Raw genomic sequence first — 18616 nt, forward strand, 5'->3', positions numbered from 1 at the left:
AACGTCATCATGTTCCGATTTAAGTCACATTTATCACCAAAGTTCAGTTCCACAACTTTCTGTCTTCGTCAAATGCCTCTTCCTCCTTTCAGCGGTCCACTCGGCACCTCGGACCAAAGCAAGTCAATAAAGTTCCAGCCCATACATGCGGAAACCCAAAGAACCGACAGAGCCCCCATATTGTTAAATTAGAGGAATAAAATGTTAAACCTCTTTGCTTGTTATTTTCCTCTAGTGTCCCAAATTCAGGGTTCTGCATGTATAAAATGGAAACCACTCAGAGAACAACCAGTCACCATTCTACTTCAGACATATATAGGGTTTTATTCAGACAATTAAATGCATAGAAAAACAGATCAGCATCACACCCAAACCATCAAGAAGTCCAAACCATAAAACAGACATTAATTACCTGAGAAAAGTAGAAAAATGAACAAAATACAAAAATAAGAGACAAAGCAAAGGCGCCTTTGGGAACTGCTCGTGTGGCTGCAGACAAAGCAATTCGATTTGCTTCTGTGAAGTGGAGACTTTTATTAAGAGGTGTATTCCTAATTTTAATATATGCATTGAAGGTGTGTCCTCTTTCTAAACCTCTAAGCAGTTTCAAACTACCTAGATAGGATGGTGTAAATGATTTTGACACCTTCTTTGAGACCTATTCAAGAAACAAAGATGAAGAGAGAGAAAGAGCAAAGAACTGAATTTATTTCTTCTCTCATCACAGATTTGGTGACTGTAAGCTCCAAATGGCTGAATGTGAAGTTTTGGCCTCAGCTCTGAAGTCCAACCCAGATCTGAATGAACTGGAAATCAGTGAGATCTGGATAAATGGAGGTGGAGACTCTGATATGAAGAACCTGGTTGAGATCCTGGAGACTTCAGTCAGTAAAGTGAAGAATCTGAGGTTTGTTTTCTCTATTTTTACAATAAAATCATTTGATACATTAATCCTTAGATTAATTAATGTTTATATTTTTCTTTTAAAACAACCTGTCTAAATGTCAGAATAACATCTTAAACCTTTTACTTTACAAATGAATTATATTCTTATTTATAGCTTTGAGATTATTGAACTTTCAGTTTTTAAAATGTTTCTGACTGATGAACAAAATGAGTAAAATAATTCAAATGAAGTTAATTAATGATGGAGATGTTTCAGTTTGGTTGGTAAAGATTCAGATTGTTTTATTTCTGATTCTCATCTTTACATCCAGAATGAAATGTTTTCCTCCAGTCGAGCCACAAACACTGACCAGTTCAAATCATCATTAATGAAACATCTAAGAAGTGACTGATTGTAGAAAAGCAAATCTAGATGAACTGAATGACAGTGAGGTTTGCAGCAGCAGCAGGTTCCTCACTTTGTCCTGAAGCTGTGGTTCTGTTGGGCCGGGTCAGAGAGGAACCGTCCTCTTCAGTCTGACAGCTGTCAGTCGGTTGGAGCCTCGTCTCTGTGATGAAGCTTCATCAGGTCACGTCTCCTTAGGAAATAATGGCCTCCATTGGCTTTCAGCAGCTTTAAGAAGAACCCAAGGCCATTCATGAATAAACTGAGTGGTTCTGATCCGGTTACCAAGTCGGGTCTCCAGCTGATGATCAGAACCAGCAGCCAAACCCTTCAGTCTATGTCTATGTGAAATTGGATTGAGATTGCAGTTGATTCAGGAAATGGCAAAAGGGCGATTCCACCTAATGTTTCACTGTTTTCAGCATCTTATGGAAACAAAATAACTAAAACTGGATATTACAGCAAAATAATGGAAATTTCTGAGGAGGAGTTCAGTTCTCATGTGGTCCAGATATAAAAACAGAATGAAATCACCCTTTACTGAAGTTCCATAAATCACCTCAAGGTTTCCCCAAAACCACACTTAGTTTTAAATATTCTGCTATTAGTTGATATTAATCTTGTCCAGGTTCAAATATGTGTTGTAAATGAAAGATGCTGAGGGTGGTGAATAATTAGGTCAAATCGCCCTTTAGCCGTTTAGCCAAGAAGTTGGTTTCTCCCATCAGAAACCAACTTCAGCTTCATCTGAAAAAATCCAGACCACTGAGTTTTTCTCTGAGCTCAACAGGCTGCAGGTTCTTCAGGACATGAGTATTCAGGTCCAGACATCAGAACCAGCTGAAGCACATGAATCTGGACCAGGTGTGTTAGGAGGTTCTGCACATGCTCAGACTGAAGGTTCAGCGTCTGAGAGAAAGTCGACCAACTCTGGATGAAATGGTTCCTAGAAACAGGGAAGCTTTCTGGGGACTCGACTGCCTGGAGCTGCAGCTCATGCAGGAGTTTTATGTTGGCAGGAAGCAAAACAACATGGAGGTGTGACCAACAGGTGGAGATCTTTCTAAAAGTAACAAGATGCACCTGAACACAGATTTAATAGTGCACAATATTTTAACACTTTCTTTAAAACATTTATTTTTAAAAACGAGGCTTCAGGCCCACTACTCGGTCCCTGGAACAAAAGGAACCAGGACAGATGCGTTCAATTATTCCAAAAGGAATAAAACACGCAATGCAAAAGAAATTAGTAAATCAAACAAAGAAAACCAATTAGTAACTTCAATCACACAAAATAAAAGAAAACAATGGAACAAATTGTTGTCATCCGCTTCCAAATGCCCTTCAACAAGGCCAGAGGAGTAATGCCCCGTGCACACAGCCTGCCCAATCCGCAACAGGTTTAGTTGAGAGCAGCCCAAACAAACAGGAAGACAAGACAAGACAGCAGACCATCCAAAGCGCTGCAGCTCCAAAAACAATCAGGTGCCCAGGGGTGGAAACACAGCCTAACCCGGGAGGAAGCGGGTCAGCAGGTGAGGACCAGATTGAAGCCGCCCGCCACAGCAACCCCCAGCTGCAGCCGGCAACGCCATCAGAGCAACACTGCAGAAACGCACGACAAATGTAGCAGCCAAAAACCAACCATGATCTCAGCCACGGATAGCAAAACTGCCACTTACGATCGCAGACGAGTCGACCAAACCCACAAGCCGACATGTAGCCGCCGACCGTAGCAAGAGTGGGAGAAACAAAGACGCACGCACCTTGCAGCAGCCCGCCCAAATAGGCATCTGCCCCGCCCACCAATCAACGGTGCACTTTTAGTTGCACCTGATGGACAGAGCGGGGGAAGGTGGAACACCATCCCACCACAGAAGCAGGTGATGAGTTTCCATTTTAGTGTCAATTCCACTGATGGAGCAAATTACAAGTCAGTCGTCCTCCAAACCACTGAGAGCAGCTTCCAGAGGAAATCTGAGTTTGTTCTGACAGTCAGACTCTGTCAGGATGACCACAGTCTTCTGGCTGAGTTCCTGACATGAAGGAGACACAAATAATATAAAGATCATTAATTAACAGTCCTGCAGTAAATACTGACTTTGTGAAGGTTTTGGTGTTAAAGTCATTTAGTTCAAACATCTTGATTCAGCTCTTATTTTGTAGGACAGGAAGTGAGATCTTACCTTTGTAAAGCTTTGTGTGCAACAAGCTTCATCAGTGACTGAAATCATCCTCATGTGGTTCACCTGGAAAATAGATTTAAAAATGACTCGTCTTCACAATCAGGTTGTTCTTTATGATAATGTTCCCATTTCTGCAGCGTCTCTGATGGAGGATTCAGAACTTGAACTAAATGACCCAAATCAATCTGACAGAGAAAAGACTCAATATTTTCTAGTTGATGGTTCAGGAACTGAATCACCACAAAATGAGAAAATGATCAACTTTCAGAATCTGAGCTGTAATGGATGTTGTAAAACTCTGAATTAGACGGATTGAAATAAAACGTTTACATCTGTCATACTTAGCAATGAGCTGCAGTTAAAATACAACCAGCAAGAAAAACATCATTAATAGATTAATGACCAAAAACTGGAGACCTAAAATATCTGATGATAGATGAAGGTACAGAGCAGTCAGCTGATACAGAGCCTGGAAGGAAACATGGAGAGAAAAACATCCGACTGAGTTTAAGATCCTGAGAAACTTTTAGAAAAACTTTGAGTTCCTTTGTTGATCAAATGTTCTGGTTCTGCTGGTTTGGACTCTTTAAACGAGTTTGACTGGATCAGATGTTTGAATCAGTTCATCATGTTTCTTTTACATTCAGGGAAATTAATTTTCTACATTTTATTATTTATTTGTTCATATTTCAGTTTTAACTGCATCCTGTTGGCTTCAGCTCATCTTTTATTCTTTATTCAGATTGGAGGACTGCAGTTTGTCAGAGACCAGCTGGACGTCTCTGTTCTCAGCTCTGAAGTCCAACCCGACCCATCTGACAGAACTGGACCTGAGCAACACCAACCTGGAAGGTTCTGGACTGAAGGAGCTCTGTGGTTTTCTACAGACTGAAGGCTGCAAACTGAAAGCATTGGGGTTTGTAATTATATAATTATTGATATTTCTGTGAACAATTATATAAATCCATCCATCCATTTTTTTACACCCTTGTCCCTTAGTGGGGTTAGGAGGGTTGCTGGTGCCTCTCCAGCTAACGTTCTGGGCGGGAGGCGGGGTTCATCCTGGACAGGTCGCCAGTCCGTCGCAGGACAAACAACCATGCACACACATACTCACACCTAGGGACAACCTGGAGGGGCCAATTAACCTGACAGTCATGTGGACTGTGGGAGGAAACCAGAGTACCTGGAGAAAACCCACGAATGCACAGGGAGAACATGCAAACTCCATGCAGAAAGACCCGGGCGGGAATCGAACCCAGAACTTTCTTGCTGCAAGGCAACAGCTCTACAAACTGTACAGAGTTGGTACAGTTGGTAGAGCTGTGCAGCCCAATTATATATAATTGATCATAAATCAAAGTTCATATCTTTGGTCAAAGATCATTCAACCCAGTCTAGAAAAGTGAATTCCTGGAATCTAACAGGAACAAATCAATAATCAATGATTGATGTTTCAACACTTTGATCAGAACCTGGAATGATTTTACTGACTAAAATCCTCCAACACAACATGACCCAGTACCAGGTTCTGGTTCTGGTTCTGAAGCCAGCAGGTCTTTATTGAAGCAGCAGCTTATATAAATTAACTTTAGTAAGTCGGTATTCCACCACAGTTGAATTTCATTTCTCATGGTAAAAGTTATAATAGTCCCACAAAGTCCAGATTCTAATCTAAATGAACCCACTTTATCCTGTAAATAATGACCTCCAAATTTAAAATTAGTTTACTTTAAATTATAGCCACTGTAATGTGAACCAAATAAAGTTAGATCATCTTCCTATGTAGTTGAAACATGGCACACAATGCAAGTCAGTGAAGTTTAAGGAAACAATTTGTTAACTAGAATTATAATACTTTGTCCCTTTCCCATTCTCGTCATGCTGAAAGGGAAAAACACATTAGCATGATGTGGGACAAACAGAGTGAACCATCTATGAATGCATTTCCAAGAAATGCAAAGAGCTGTACCACAATTCTTGCAATCGTAAAACTTCTGACACCAGGAGATGTTTTTTCTACAATCCTACTGTAAACCAACAAAGGTCAGAATGTCAAGCGAGAAGAATGTGAGACAATCAACCCAGTAAATGTAGTATGTCCTGTGATAAATTAGGTTAGAGAACAAATAAAAAAGCAGGCATCCCACTCAATACGAGAAACATTTGGAAAAAATAGTGAAATATTACCATCTTGAACTGGCAACAAGTGGCTGCAACTCGGAGGCCAAATCACGCCGAAGGAGGGGTCAGAGGACTGAGGTTACATGCTGAGAGGTGGAAAATCCAGGACCACCAGGCAACCAGACAAACAGGACATCTGCTGAGCTGCAGCTGGACATGCCCAATGGCTATCAGCAGATATCAGTTCTTATCTTGCCCAACGAGAACTGTCCAGAGTAATAGAGTCGTTCCATAGTGTAAAAACACCCGGAACAGGCCAAGCATCCGTAGAGCACAGGGGCTGCAGTGTCCCCTTCTTGAACTGAGCTCAGCTCTAGATGACAGCAGTGTTTGTGGGGGAGAAAACACAGTAAAAGTCACAGAACAAAGGAGGGTTTCCACCCAAACTACTTCATCACCCGTCAGGATGTCTTTGATCCTTGAAGTGCGGCGACCTGCCAAATCCAGCAGTAGCTGCTTCATCAATAACAGTCAGAGAGCTCATCCATCCCGGGTCCTGTAAGCATCAGCGTGACCCAAGTAACAGGAAATAGCAGGTAATCTTCACCGACCTCAGTCACAGTATAGGAGGTGACTTTGCTTCCAATTGACAGTCCGGCTGATAGGTACTTTTTCTTAAACCTATATAAAAAGACCACAGACAACGTATATGAATTTTATAGACAAGCTTTTGCAAAAGGAAAACTCTCCATCAACAACCTCATCAGCCGTTCACAGAGAGTTCTGATCTCCTTCCACGCGAGCCCCTGTTTTATTGTCAAGCAGAACAACCAAAAGGGGCAGTCAGGAAGAACAACAAAGGTCGTAAAACTTCTAACCTAAACAAACCAGCAACTCAGTTCCAGGTGTGATATCTGATCTACGGTCTGAGCCCAGTTCAGCTCTAGGTCAAACTAACACAAGAAGAATTTAAGATCTGGGAAACACAGAGTTAAGTGTCTCACATGAAGATAAACAGACAGTCGTAACCTCCAGGTCAGTTTATACACACATAAGGAAGAGAACACTTTAAACTAAAAATCACAATAATACTGATTAACATTAGACTGAATATGAACTAAAGTAATAATGATAATACCAAAAAATATCTAACACCGGCATCAGAGGCACAGTGCGTAGTTGCAACACTGTCATCTCACACCTTCCAGCTCAGTTCCCAGCCTCAGAAACCCTCCCCGAGACCAACTTCAACCTCCAAGAGCAGAACTGCCAGAGAAAAATAATACAAGATAAATAAAAAATTCAACAAAAGTCTATGCCAACTTTGCTCACTCCAAAATGTCAACCCTAAGTTTCTACAGAGCTCTCTGCCATTCCTCTCGCTTCACAACCCAAACTCTGTAAAAAGAAGAAAAATATAATTAAGCAAGACGTTTCACAACCCAAACTGGCAGAAGTAATCAAGTAAGCTCACTTACTGTTTGAATCAATACATATTCTTATCTAGAAGATGTTCACTCTGCCTGTACCAAATATCTGCCACAAATTCAAAATCACTTCTCAACAAAACTTGTTAAAAAACTTAAATGTATTAATTCCAGCTAGAAACTTGTATAAAAACTGTGATTGTAAACGCAGTTGGTAAAATAACTCATGAGTTTTTGTTCAATTAGATTCAAAAGATCCTTGATTCTGTCCCACACTTCAAGACAATCAGTCCTATTTCCCTCAGTTTACATTAAAAATAAAACTATCACCGTTATCCTGACATTTTCAAAACAGCTTCTATTTCATTTAAAGATGTCAGAAGTTGCTCACATGTTATCTGAAATTTACAGCAGTTGTAACCCAAATTTTCCTCAAAAGTAACAATTTACACCCAAGTGTAACTCTATATAAATAAAATATCAGCAGTGATGCAGGAAATGTATCAATAATTTTAAATGAAAATAAACATGGCATAGATGTTGATTAAAGCTGTTCAATTTTAATTTAGTAAGAGTTTCTATATCACAACCACCATGTTTTAGTCAAGCAGGAAGGCAATGTAAAGGCTCTTTACATGAAATAAATCCACAATTCACTATTGTGGAATGAAAGTCAAAATTACTGATTAACAAATGTATAATTTACCGTATCTATAAATCAACCAGGAATTAGGGTCCATTTCTCCTTCTCCCCCCTGTTGATATAATAAAATTATCATTTTGAAAACAATTTGGAATCTATGTTACTGTTATAAGATAATTTGCTGAAAAACCAAAATATTGTGAGATGTTCCACAAGTTCTCCAAATCTTACGTCTAGTATTCAAAATACACTGAGATGTTCTAAGTTCTGTCAGTAATTTCTTTATAATAACCCCCTGTGTTTTTCTTATTTTCAAAACAAAAACGTAGAGGTGCAAATTTGAAGGACTTCCCCCCAATATGCTAAAATTTCAACAGGTCCAAATAGTGTCTATACAGCAAGGAATAGACACTACTTGCTGCGTCTATTCCTTGTGCCATATAAAGCAATAATTAGTTCAGTTAGTAAGTTAGTGTGTTAGTAAAAAAACAAAAAGAAAATGCCCTCGTTGGATGAGAATCTCAGATCGACATAAATGGAGGTGGAGACTCTGATATGAAGAATCTGCTTGAGATCCTTGAGAGTTCAGTCAGTAAAGTGAAGAAACTGAGGTTTGTTTTTTCCATTTATCCAATAAAATCATTCATTGATACATTAGTCCTTAGTTTAATTAAGGATTTTATTGTAATACTTTAAAACATCCTTTTTAAATGACAGATTAAAATCTCTAAAACATTTTGCCTTATGAGTTATTTTCATATTTCAGACTTTGAGATCATTGAACTTTGATTTTCAGTTTTTAAAATGTTTTTGACTGATGAACAAAATGAGTAAAATAATTCAAATGAAGTTAATTAACGATGGAGATGTTTCAGTTTGGTTGGTAAAGATTCAGATTGTTTTATTTCTGATTCTCATCTTTACATCCAGAATGAAATGTTTTCCTCCAGTCGAGCCACAAACACTGACCAGTTCAAATCATCATTAATGAAACATCTAAGAAGTGACTGATTGTAGAAAAGCAAATCTAGATGAACTGAATGACAGTGAGGTTTGCAGCAGCAGCAGCAGGTTCCTCACTTTGTCCTGAAGCTGTGGTTCTGTTGGGCCGGGTCAGAGAGGAACCGTCCTCTTCAGTCTGACAGCTGTCAGTCGGTTGGAGCCTCGTCTCTGTGATGAAGCTTCATCAGGTCACGTCTCCTTAGGAAATAATGGCCTCCATTGGCTTTCAGCAGCTTTAAGAAGAACCCAAGGCCATTGATGAATAAACTGAGTGGTTCTGATCCGGTTACCAAGTCGGGTCTCCAGCTGATGATCAGAACCAGCAGCCAAAGCCTTCAGCCTATGTCTATGTGAAATTGGATTGAGATTGCAGTTTCTGATTCAGGAAATGGCAAAAGGGCGATTCCACCTAATGTTTCAGCGTTTTCAGCATCTTATGAAAACAAAATAACTAAAACTGGATATTACAGCAAAATAATGGAAATTTCTGAGGAGGAGTTCAGTTCTCATGTGGTCCAGATATAAAAACAGAATGAAATCACCCTTTACTGAAGTTCCATAAATCACCTCAAGGTTTCCAATACCACACTTAGTTTTAAATATTCTGCTATTAGTTGATATTAATCTTGTCCAGGTTCAAATATGTGTTGTAAATGAAAGATGCTGAGGGTGGTGAATAATTAGGTCAAATCGCCCTTTAGCTGTTTAGCCAAGAAGTTGGTTTCTCCCATCAGAAACCAACTTCAGTTTCATCTGAAAAAATCCAGACCACTGAGTTTTTCTGAGCTCAACAGGCTGCAGGTTCTTCAGGACATGAGTATTCAGGTCCAGACATCAGAACCAGCTGAAGCACATGAATCTGGACCAGGTGTGTTAGGAGGTTCTGCACATGCTCAGACTGAAGGTTCAGCATCTGAGAGAAAGTCAACCAACTCTGGATGAAATGGATCCTAGAAACAGGGAAGCTTTCTGGGGACTCGACTGCCTGGAGCTGCAGCTCATGCAGGAGTTTTATGTTGGCAGGAAGCAAAACAACATGGAGGTGTGACCAACAGGTGGAGATCTTTCTAAAAGTAACAAGATGCACCTGAACACAGATTTAACAGTGCACATTATTTTAACACTTTCTTCAAAACATTTCTTTTTAAAAACGAGGCTTCAGGCCCACTACTCGGTCCCTGGAACAAAAGGAACCAGGACAGATACGTTCAATTATTCCAAAAGGAATAAAACACGCAATGCAAAAGAAATTAGTAAATCAAACAAAGAAAACCAATTAGTAACTTCAATCACACAAAATAAAAGAAAACAATGGAACAAATTGTTGTCATCCGCTTCCAAATGCCCTTCAACAAGGCCAGAGGAGTAATGCCCCGTGCACACAGCCTGCCCAATCCGCAACAGGTTTAGTTGAGAGCAGCCCAAACAAACAGGAAGACAAGACAGCAGACCATCCAAAGCGCTGCAGCTCCAAAAACAATCAGGTGCCCAGGGGTGGAAACACAGCCTAACCCGGGAGGAAGCGGGTCAGCAGGTGAGGACCAGATTGAAGCCGCCCGCCACAGCAACCCCCAGCTGCAGCCGGCAACGCCATCAGAGCAACACTGCAGAAACGCACGACAAATGTAGCAGCCAAAAACCAACCATGATCTCAGCCACGGATAGCAAAACTGCCACTTACGATCGCAGACGAGTCGACCAAACCCACAAGCCGACATGTAGCCGCCGACCGTAGCAAGAGTGGGAGAAACAAGGACGCAGCCACCTTGCAGCAGCCCGCCCAAATAGGCATCTGCCCCGCCCACCAATCAACGGTGCGCTTCTAGTTGCACCTGACGGACAGAGCGGGGGAAGGTGGAACACCATCCCACCACAGAAGCAGGTGATGAGTTTCCATTTTAGTGTCAATTCCACTGATGGAGCAAATTACAAGTCAGTCGTCCTCCAAACCACTGAGAGCAGCTTCCAGAGGAAATCTGAGTTTGTTCTGACAGTCAGACTCTGTCAGGATGACCACAGTCTTCTGGCTGAGTTCCTGACAATTCAGACAATTAAATGCATAGAAAAACAGATCAGCATCACACCCAAACCATCAAGAAGTCCAAACCATAAAACAGACATTAATTACCTGAGAAAAGTAGAAAAATGAACAAAATACAAAAATAAGAGACACAGCAAAGGCGCCTTTGGGAACTGCTCGTGCGGCTGCAGACAAAGCAATTCGATTTGCTTCTGTGAAGTGGAGACTTTTATTAAGAGGTGTATTCCTAATTTTAATATATGCATTGAAGGTGTGTCCTCTTTCTAAACCTCTAAGCAGTTTCAAATTACCTAGATAGGATGGTGTAAATGCTTTTGTCACCTTCTTTGAGACCTATTCAAGAAACAAAGATGAAGAGAGAGAAAGAGCAAAGAACTGAATTTATTTCTTCTTTCATCACAGATTTGGTGCCTGTAAGATCCAACTGGCTGAATGTGAAGTTTTGGCCTCAACTCTGAAGTCCAACCCAGATCTGAATGAACTGGAAATAAGAGAGATCAACATAGTAGCAGGTGGAGACTCTGATATGAAGAATGTGTCTGAGATCCTGGAGACTTCAGTCAGTAAAGTGAAGAAACTGAGGTTTGCTTTCTCTATTTATCCAATAAAACCATTTATTGATACTTTAATCCTTAGATTAATTAATGTTAATATATTTTTCTTTTAAAACAACCTGTCTAAATGTCAGAATAACATCTTAAACCTTTTACTTTACAAATTAATTATATTCTTATTTATAGCTTTGAGATTATTGAACTTTCAGTTTTTAAAATGTTTCTGACTGATGAACAAAATGAGTAAAATAATTCAAATGAAGTTAATTAATGATGGAGATGTTTCAGTTTGGTTGGTAAAGATTCAGATTGTTTTATTTCTGATTCTCATCTTTACATCCAGAATGAAATGTTTTCCTCCAGTCGAGCCACAAACACTGACCAGTTCAAATCATCATTAATGAAACATCTAAGAAGTGACTGATTGTAGAAAAGCAAATCTAGATGAACTGAATGACAGTGAGGTTTGCAGCAGCAGCAGGTTCCTCACTTTGTCCTGAAGCTGTGGTTCTGTTGGGCCGGGTCAGAGAGGAACCGTCCTCTTCAGTCTGACAGCTGTCAGTCGGTTGGAGCCTCGTCTCTGTGATGAAGCTTCATCAGGTCACGTCTCCTTAGGAAATAATGGCCTCCATTGGCTTTCAGCAGCTTTAAGAAGAACCCAAGGCCATTCATGAATAAACTGAGTGGTTCTGATCCGGTTACCAAGTCGGGTCTCCAGCTGATGATCAGAACCAGCAGCCAAAGCCTTCAGTCTATGTAGGTTATTGTTCTATGAGCAGCAGCCTGATGAGCTGAGCTGTTATAGAGCAATGAATGAAGGAGAGAATCTGAGCGTTTCAACCAGCAAACACTGAACACATGAAGAAGAAACACACAGCTTCTCTTTAATCACAATTTATTAACACAACAGCCCAACTTTACAGTTAAATTACTGGATCAATAAAGTCTGATGGTCACTAAACTGAGAACTTTAAAACCACAAACAATCAGCAAAAACAGAATAAATCTCAATCAGGATGCTGTGTGTGAGAGGCTATGCTAGCTAAAGCTATGTCATCTAGGGCTTTGCTACCTAGAACTGCCATCAAATGCTATGCTAGCTAATGTTATGCCATAGAAAGCTATGCTAGCTAGTGTTGGGTCTGAGTGTAGTGGATCCAGATTGTCTGACCCCAGCCTCAGTCCACTTCTGGTGAATCCTGTCAAGGCTGCAGTTATTTCTGGTGCTGGTTCTCATTTTCACCACCACTGTTCTTCCTTCCACTTAACTTTCCCTCAATATTCTTGGATGCAGCTCTCTGAACAACAGCTTCTTGACCTTTTTAGGCCTCCATCCTTGTTGTCCAAGAATATCTTTTGGACATCTGTCCAGCCAGCAGTCGCCCCCATGATCGGAGATTTCCAGAGAAAATCTGAGTTCGTTCTGACAGTCAGACTCTGTCAGGATGACCACAGTCTTCTGGCTGAGTTCCTGACATGAAGGAGACAGAAATAATATAAAGATCATTAATTAACAGTCCTGCAGTAAATACTGACTTTGTGAAGGTTTTGGTGTTAAAGTCATTTAGTTCAAACATCTTGATTCAGCTCTTATTTTGTAGGACAGGAAGTGAGATCTTACCTTTGTAAAGCTTTGTGTGCAACAAGCTTCATCAGTTACTGAAATCATCCTCATGTGGTTCACCTGGAAAATAGATTTAAAAATGACTCGTCTTCACAATCAGGTTGTTCTTCATGATAATGTTCCCATTTCTGCAGCGTCTCTGATGGAGGATTCAGAACTTGAACTAAATGACCCAAATCAATCTGACAGAGAAAAGACTCAATATTTTCTAGTTGATAGTTCAGGAACTGAATCACCACAAAATGAGAAAATCATCAACTTTCAGAATCTGAGCTGTAATGGATGTTGTAAAACTCTGAATTAGACGGATTGAAATAAAACGTTTACATCTGTCATACTTAGCAATGAGCTGCAGTTAAAATACAACCAGCAAGAAAAACATCATTAATAGATTAATGACCAAAAACTGGAGAAATAAAATATCTGATGATAAATGAAGGTACAGAGCAGTCAGCTGATACAGAGCCTGGAAGGAAACATGGAGAGAAAAACATCCGACTGAGTTTAAGATGCTGAGAAACTTTTAGAAAAACTTTGAGTTTCTTTGTTGATCAAATGTTCTGGTTCTGCTGGTTTGGACTCTTTAAACCAGTTTGACTGGATCAGATGTTAGAATCAGTTCATCATGTTTCTTTTACATTCAGGGAAATTAATTTTCTACATTTTATTATTTATTTGTTCATATTTCAGTTTTAACTGCATCCTGTTGGCTTCAGCTCATCTTTTATTCTTTATTCAGATTGTATCGCTGCAGTTTGTCAGAGACCAGCTGGACGTCTCTGTTCTCAGCTCTGAAGTCCAAACCGACCCATCTGACAGAACTGGACCTGAGCAACACCAACCTGGAAGGTTCTGGACTGAAGGAGCTCTGTGGTTTTCTACAGACTGAAGGCTGCAAACCGAAAACATTGAGGTTTATAATTATATAATTATTGATATTTCTGTGAACAATTATATAAATCCATCCATCCATTTTTTTACACCCTTGTCCCTTAGTGGGGTTAGGAGGGTTGCTGGTGCCTCTCCAGCTAACGTTCTGGGCGGGAGGCGGGGTACATCCTGGACAGGTCGCCAGTCCGTCACAGGACAAACAACCATGCACACACATACTCACACCTAGGGACAACCTGGAGGGGCCAATTAACCTGACAGTCATGTGGACTGTGGGAGGAAACCAGAGTACCTGGAGAAAACCCACGAATGCACAGGGAGAACATGCAAACTCCATGCAGAAAGACCCGGGCGGGAATCGAACCCAGAACTTTCTTGCTGCAAGGCAACAGCTCTACAAACTGTACAGAGTTGGTACAGTTGGTAGAGCTGTGCAGCCCAATTATATATAATTGATCGTAAATCAAAGTTCATATCTTTGGTCAAAGGTCATTCAACCCAATCTAGAAAGGTGAATTCCTGGAATCTAACAGGAACAAATCAATAATCAATGATTGATGCTTCAACACTTTGATCAGAACCTGGAATGATTTACTGACTAAAATCCTCCAACACAACATGACCCAGTACCAGGTTCTGGTTCTGGTTCTGAAGCCAGCAGGTCTTTATTGAAGCAGCAGCTTATATAAATTAACTTTAGTAAGTCGGTTTTCCACCACAGTTGAATTTCATTTCTCATGGTAAAAGTTATAATAGTCCGACAAAGTCCAGATTCTAATCTAAATGAACCCACTTTATCCTGTAAATAATGACCTCCAAATTTAAAATTAGTTTACTTTAAATTATAGCCACTGTAATGTGAACCAAATAAAGTTAGATCATCTTCCTATGTAGTTGAAACGTGGCACACAATGCAAGTCAGTGAAGTTTAAGGAAACAATTTGTTAACTAGAATTATAATACTTTGTCCCTTTCCCATTCTCGTCATGCTGAAAGGGAAAAACACATTAGCATGATGTGGGACAAACAGAGTGAACCATCTATGAATGCATTTCCAAGAAATGCAAAGAGCTGTACCACAATTCTTGCAATCGTAAAACTTCTGACACCAGGAGATGTTTTTTCTACAATCCTACTGTAAACCAACAAAGGTCAGAATGTCAAGCGAGAAGAATGTGAGACAATCAACCCAGTAAATGTAGTATGTCCTGTGATACATTAGGTTAGAGAACAAATAAAAAAGCAGGCATCCCACTCAATACGAGAAACATTTGGAAAAAATAGTGAAATATTACCAACTTGAACTGGCAACCAGTGGCTGCAAGTCGGAGGTCAAAGCACGCTGAAGGAGGGGTCAGAGGACTGAGGTCACATGAAGAGAGGTGGAAAATCCAGGACCACCAGGCAACCAGACAAACAGGACATCTGCTGAGCTGCAGCTGGACATGCCCAATGGCTATCAGCAGATATCAGTTCTTATCTTGCCCAACGAGAACTGTCCAGAGTAATAGAGTCGTTCCATAGTGTAAAAACACCCGGAACAGGCCAAGCATCCGTAGAGCACAGGGGCTGCAGTGTCCCCTTCTTGAACTGAGCTCAGCTCTAGATGACAGCAGTGTTTGTGGGGGAGAAAACACAGTAAAAGTCACAGAACAAAGGAGGGTTTCCACCCAAACTACTTCATCACCCGTCAGGATGTCTTTGATCCTTGAAGTGCGGCGACCTGCCAAATCCAGCAGTAGCTGCTTCATCAATAACAGTCAGAGAGCTCATCCATCCCGGGTCCTGTAAGCATCAGCGTGACCCAAGTAACAGGAAATAGCAGGTAATCTTCACCGACCTCAGTCACAGTATAGGAGGCGACTTTGCTTCCAATTGACAGTCCGGCATCAGAGGCACAGTGCGTAGTTGCAACACTGTCATCTCACACCTTCCAGCTCAGTTCCCAGCCTCAGAAACCCTCCCTGAGACCAACTTCAACCTCCAAGAGCAGAACTGCCAGAGGAAAATAATACAAGATAAATAAAAAATTCAACAAAAGTCTATGCCAACTTTGCTCACTCCAAAATGTCAAATGAATTTTCACTTCTCTGTGTTCTGTTAAGTTTCCACAGAGCTCTCTGCCATTCCTCTCGCTTCACAACCCAAACTCTGTAAAAAGAAGAAAAATATAATTAAGCAAGACGTTTCACAACCCAAACTGGCAGAAGTAATCAAGTAAGCTCACTTACTGTTTGAATCAATACATATTCTTATCTAGAAGATGTTCACTCTGCCTGTACCAAATATCTGCCACAAATTCAAAATCACTTCTCAACAAAACTTGTTAAAAAACTTAAATGTATTAATTCCAGCTAGAAACTTGCATAAAAACTGTGATTGTAAACGCAGTTGGTAAAATAACTAATGAGTTTTTGTTCAATTAGATTCAAAAGATCCTTGATTCTGTCCCACACTTCAAGACAATCAGTCCTATTTCCCTCAGTTTACATTAAAAATAAAACTATCACCGTTATCCTGACATTTTCAAAACAGCTTCTATTTCATTTAAAGATGTCAGAAGTTGCTCACATGTTATCTGAAATTTACAGCAGTTGTAACCCAAATTTTCCTCAAAAGTAACAATTTACACCAAGTGTAACTCTATATAAATAAAATATCAGCAGTGATGCAGGAAATGTATCAATAATTTTAAATGAAAATAAACATGGCATAGATGTTGATTAAAGCTGTTCAATTTTAATTTAGTAAGAGTTTCTATATCACAACCACCATATTTTAGTCAAGCAGGAAGGCAATGTAAAGGCTCTTTACATGAAATAAATCCACAATTCACTATTGTGGAATGAAAGTCAAAATTATTGATTAACAAATGTATAATTTACCGTATCTATAAATCAACCAGGAATTAGGGTCCATTTCTCCTTCTCCCCCCTGTTGATATAATAAAATTATCATTTTGAAAACAATTTGGAATCTATGTTACTGTTATAAGATAATTTGATGAAAAACCAAAATATTGTGAGATGTTCCACAAGTTCTCCAAATCTTACGTCTAGTATTCAAAATACACTGAGATGTTCTAAGTTCTGTCAGTAATATCTTTATAATAACCCCCTGTGTTTTTCTCATTTTCAAAAGAAAAACGTAGAGGTGCAAATTTGAAGGACTTCCCCCCAATATGCTAAAATTTCAACAGGTCCAAATAGTGTCTATACAGCAAGGAATAGACACTTGCTGCGTCTATTCCTTGTGCCATATAAAGCAATAATTGGTTCAGTTAGTAAGTTAGTGTGTCAGTAAAAAACAAAAAGAAAACGCCCTCGTTGGATGAGAATCTCAGATCGACATAAATGGAGGTGGAGACTCTGATATGAAGAATCTGCTTGAGATCCTGGAGAGTTCAGTCAGTAAAGTGAAGAAACTGAGGTTTGTTTTTTCCATTTATCCAATAAAATCATTCATTGATACATTAGTCCTTAGTTTAATTAAGGATTTTATTGTAATACTTTAAAACATCCTTTTTAAATGACAGATTAAAATCTCTAAAACATTTTACCTTATGAGTTATTTTCATATTTCAGACTTTGAGATCATTGAACTTTGATTTTCAGTTTTTAAAATGTTTTTGACTGATGAACAAAATGAGTAAAATAATTCAAATGAAGTTAATTAACGATGGAGATGTTTCAGTTTGGTTGGTAAAGATTCAGATTGTTTTATTTCTGATTCTCATCTTTACATCCAGAATGAAATGTTTTCCTCCAGTCGAGCCACAAACACTGACCAGTTCAAATCATCATTAATGAAACATCTAAGAAGTGACTGATTGTAGAAAAGCAAATCTAGATGAACTGAATGACAGTGAGGTTTGCAGCAGCAGCAGGTTCCTCACTTTGTCCTGAAGCTGTGGTTCTGTTGGGCCGGGTCAGAGAGGAACCGTCCTCTTCAGTCTGACAGCTGTCAGTCGGTTGGAGCCTCGTCTCTGATGAAGCTTCATCAGGTCACGTCTCCTTAGGAAATAATGGCCTCCATTGGCTTTCAGCAGCTTTAAGAAGAACCCAAGGCCATTCATGAATAAACTGAGTGGTTCTGATCCGGTTACCAAGTCGGGTCTCCAGCTGGTGATCAGAACCAGCAGCCAAACCCTTCAGTCTATGTCTCTGTGAAATTGGATTGAGATTGCAGTTTCTGATTCAGGAAATGGCAAAAGGGCGATTCCACCTAATGTTTCACTGTTTTCAGCATCTTATGGAAACAAAATAACTAAAACTGGATATTACAGCAAAATAATGGAAATTTCTGACGAGGAGTTCAGTTCTCATGTGGTCCAGATATAAAAAGAGAATGAAATCACCCTTTACTGAAGTTCCATAAATCACCTCAAGGTTTCCCCAATACCACACTTAGTTTTAAATATTCTGCTATTAGTTGATATTAATCTTGTCCAGGTTCAAATATGTGTTGTAAATGAAAGATGCAGAGGGTGGTGAATAATTAGGTCAAATCGCCCTTTAGCCGTTTAGCCAAGAAGTTGGTTCTATAAATCAACCAGGAATTAGGGTCCATTTCTCCTTCTCCCCCCGTTGATATAATAAAATTATCATTTTGAAAACAATTTGGAATCTATGTTACTGTTATAAGATAATTTGCTGAAAAACCAAAATATTGTGAGATGTTCCACAAGTTCTCCAAATCTTAAGTCTAGTATTCAAAATACACTGAGATGTTCTAAGTTCTGTCAGTAATATCTTTATAATAACCCCCTGTGTTTTTCTTATTTTCAAAAGAAAAACGTAGAGGTGCAAATTTGAAGGACTTCCCCCAATATGC

At 39.6% G+C, this 18616-nt stretch overlaps 2 protein-coding genes across 2 annotated transcripts in view; both read left to right on the plus strand.

The window, feature by feature from the left end:
* LOC148160597 (ribonuclease inhibitor-like) overlaps positions 1-12748 on the plus strand; it is a 40466-nt gene extending 27718 nt beyond the window's left edge. Inside the window, exons 4-7 of the mRNA XM_088003990.1 lie at positions 728-907; positions 4220-4393; positions 11117-11296; positions 12595-12748. Coding sequence (XP_087860116.1) covers positions 728-907; positions 4220-4393; positions 11117-11296; positions 12595-12748 — 688 coding nt within the window. The remainder of the gene's footprint in view (positions 1-727; positions 908-4219; positions 4394-11116; positions 11297-12594) is intronic.
* A 615-nt stretch (positions 12749-13363) lies between these two features.
* LOC148160598 (ribonuclease inhibitor-like) overlaps positions 13364-18616 on the plus strand; it is a 30420-nt gene continuing 25167 nt past the window's right edge. The window contains exon 1 of the mRNA XM_088003991.1: positions 13364-13805. The gene's annotated coding sequence lies outside the window, so the exon portion shown is untranslated. The remainder of the gene's footprint in view (positions 13806-18616) is intronic.

This window comes from Poecilia mexicana, unplaced genomic scaffold, assembly GCF_051168715.1.
Source record: "Poecilia mexicana isolate PSO_F unplaced genomic scaffold, ASM5116871v1 scaffold_2, whole genome shotgun sequence".
NCBI classification, from domain to species: domain Eukaryota; kingdom Metazoa; phylum Chordata; class Actinopteri; order Cyprinodontiformes; family Poeciliidae; genus Poecilia; species Poecilia mexicana.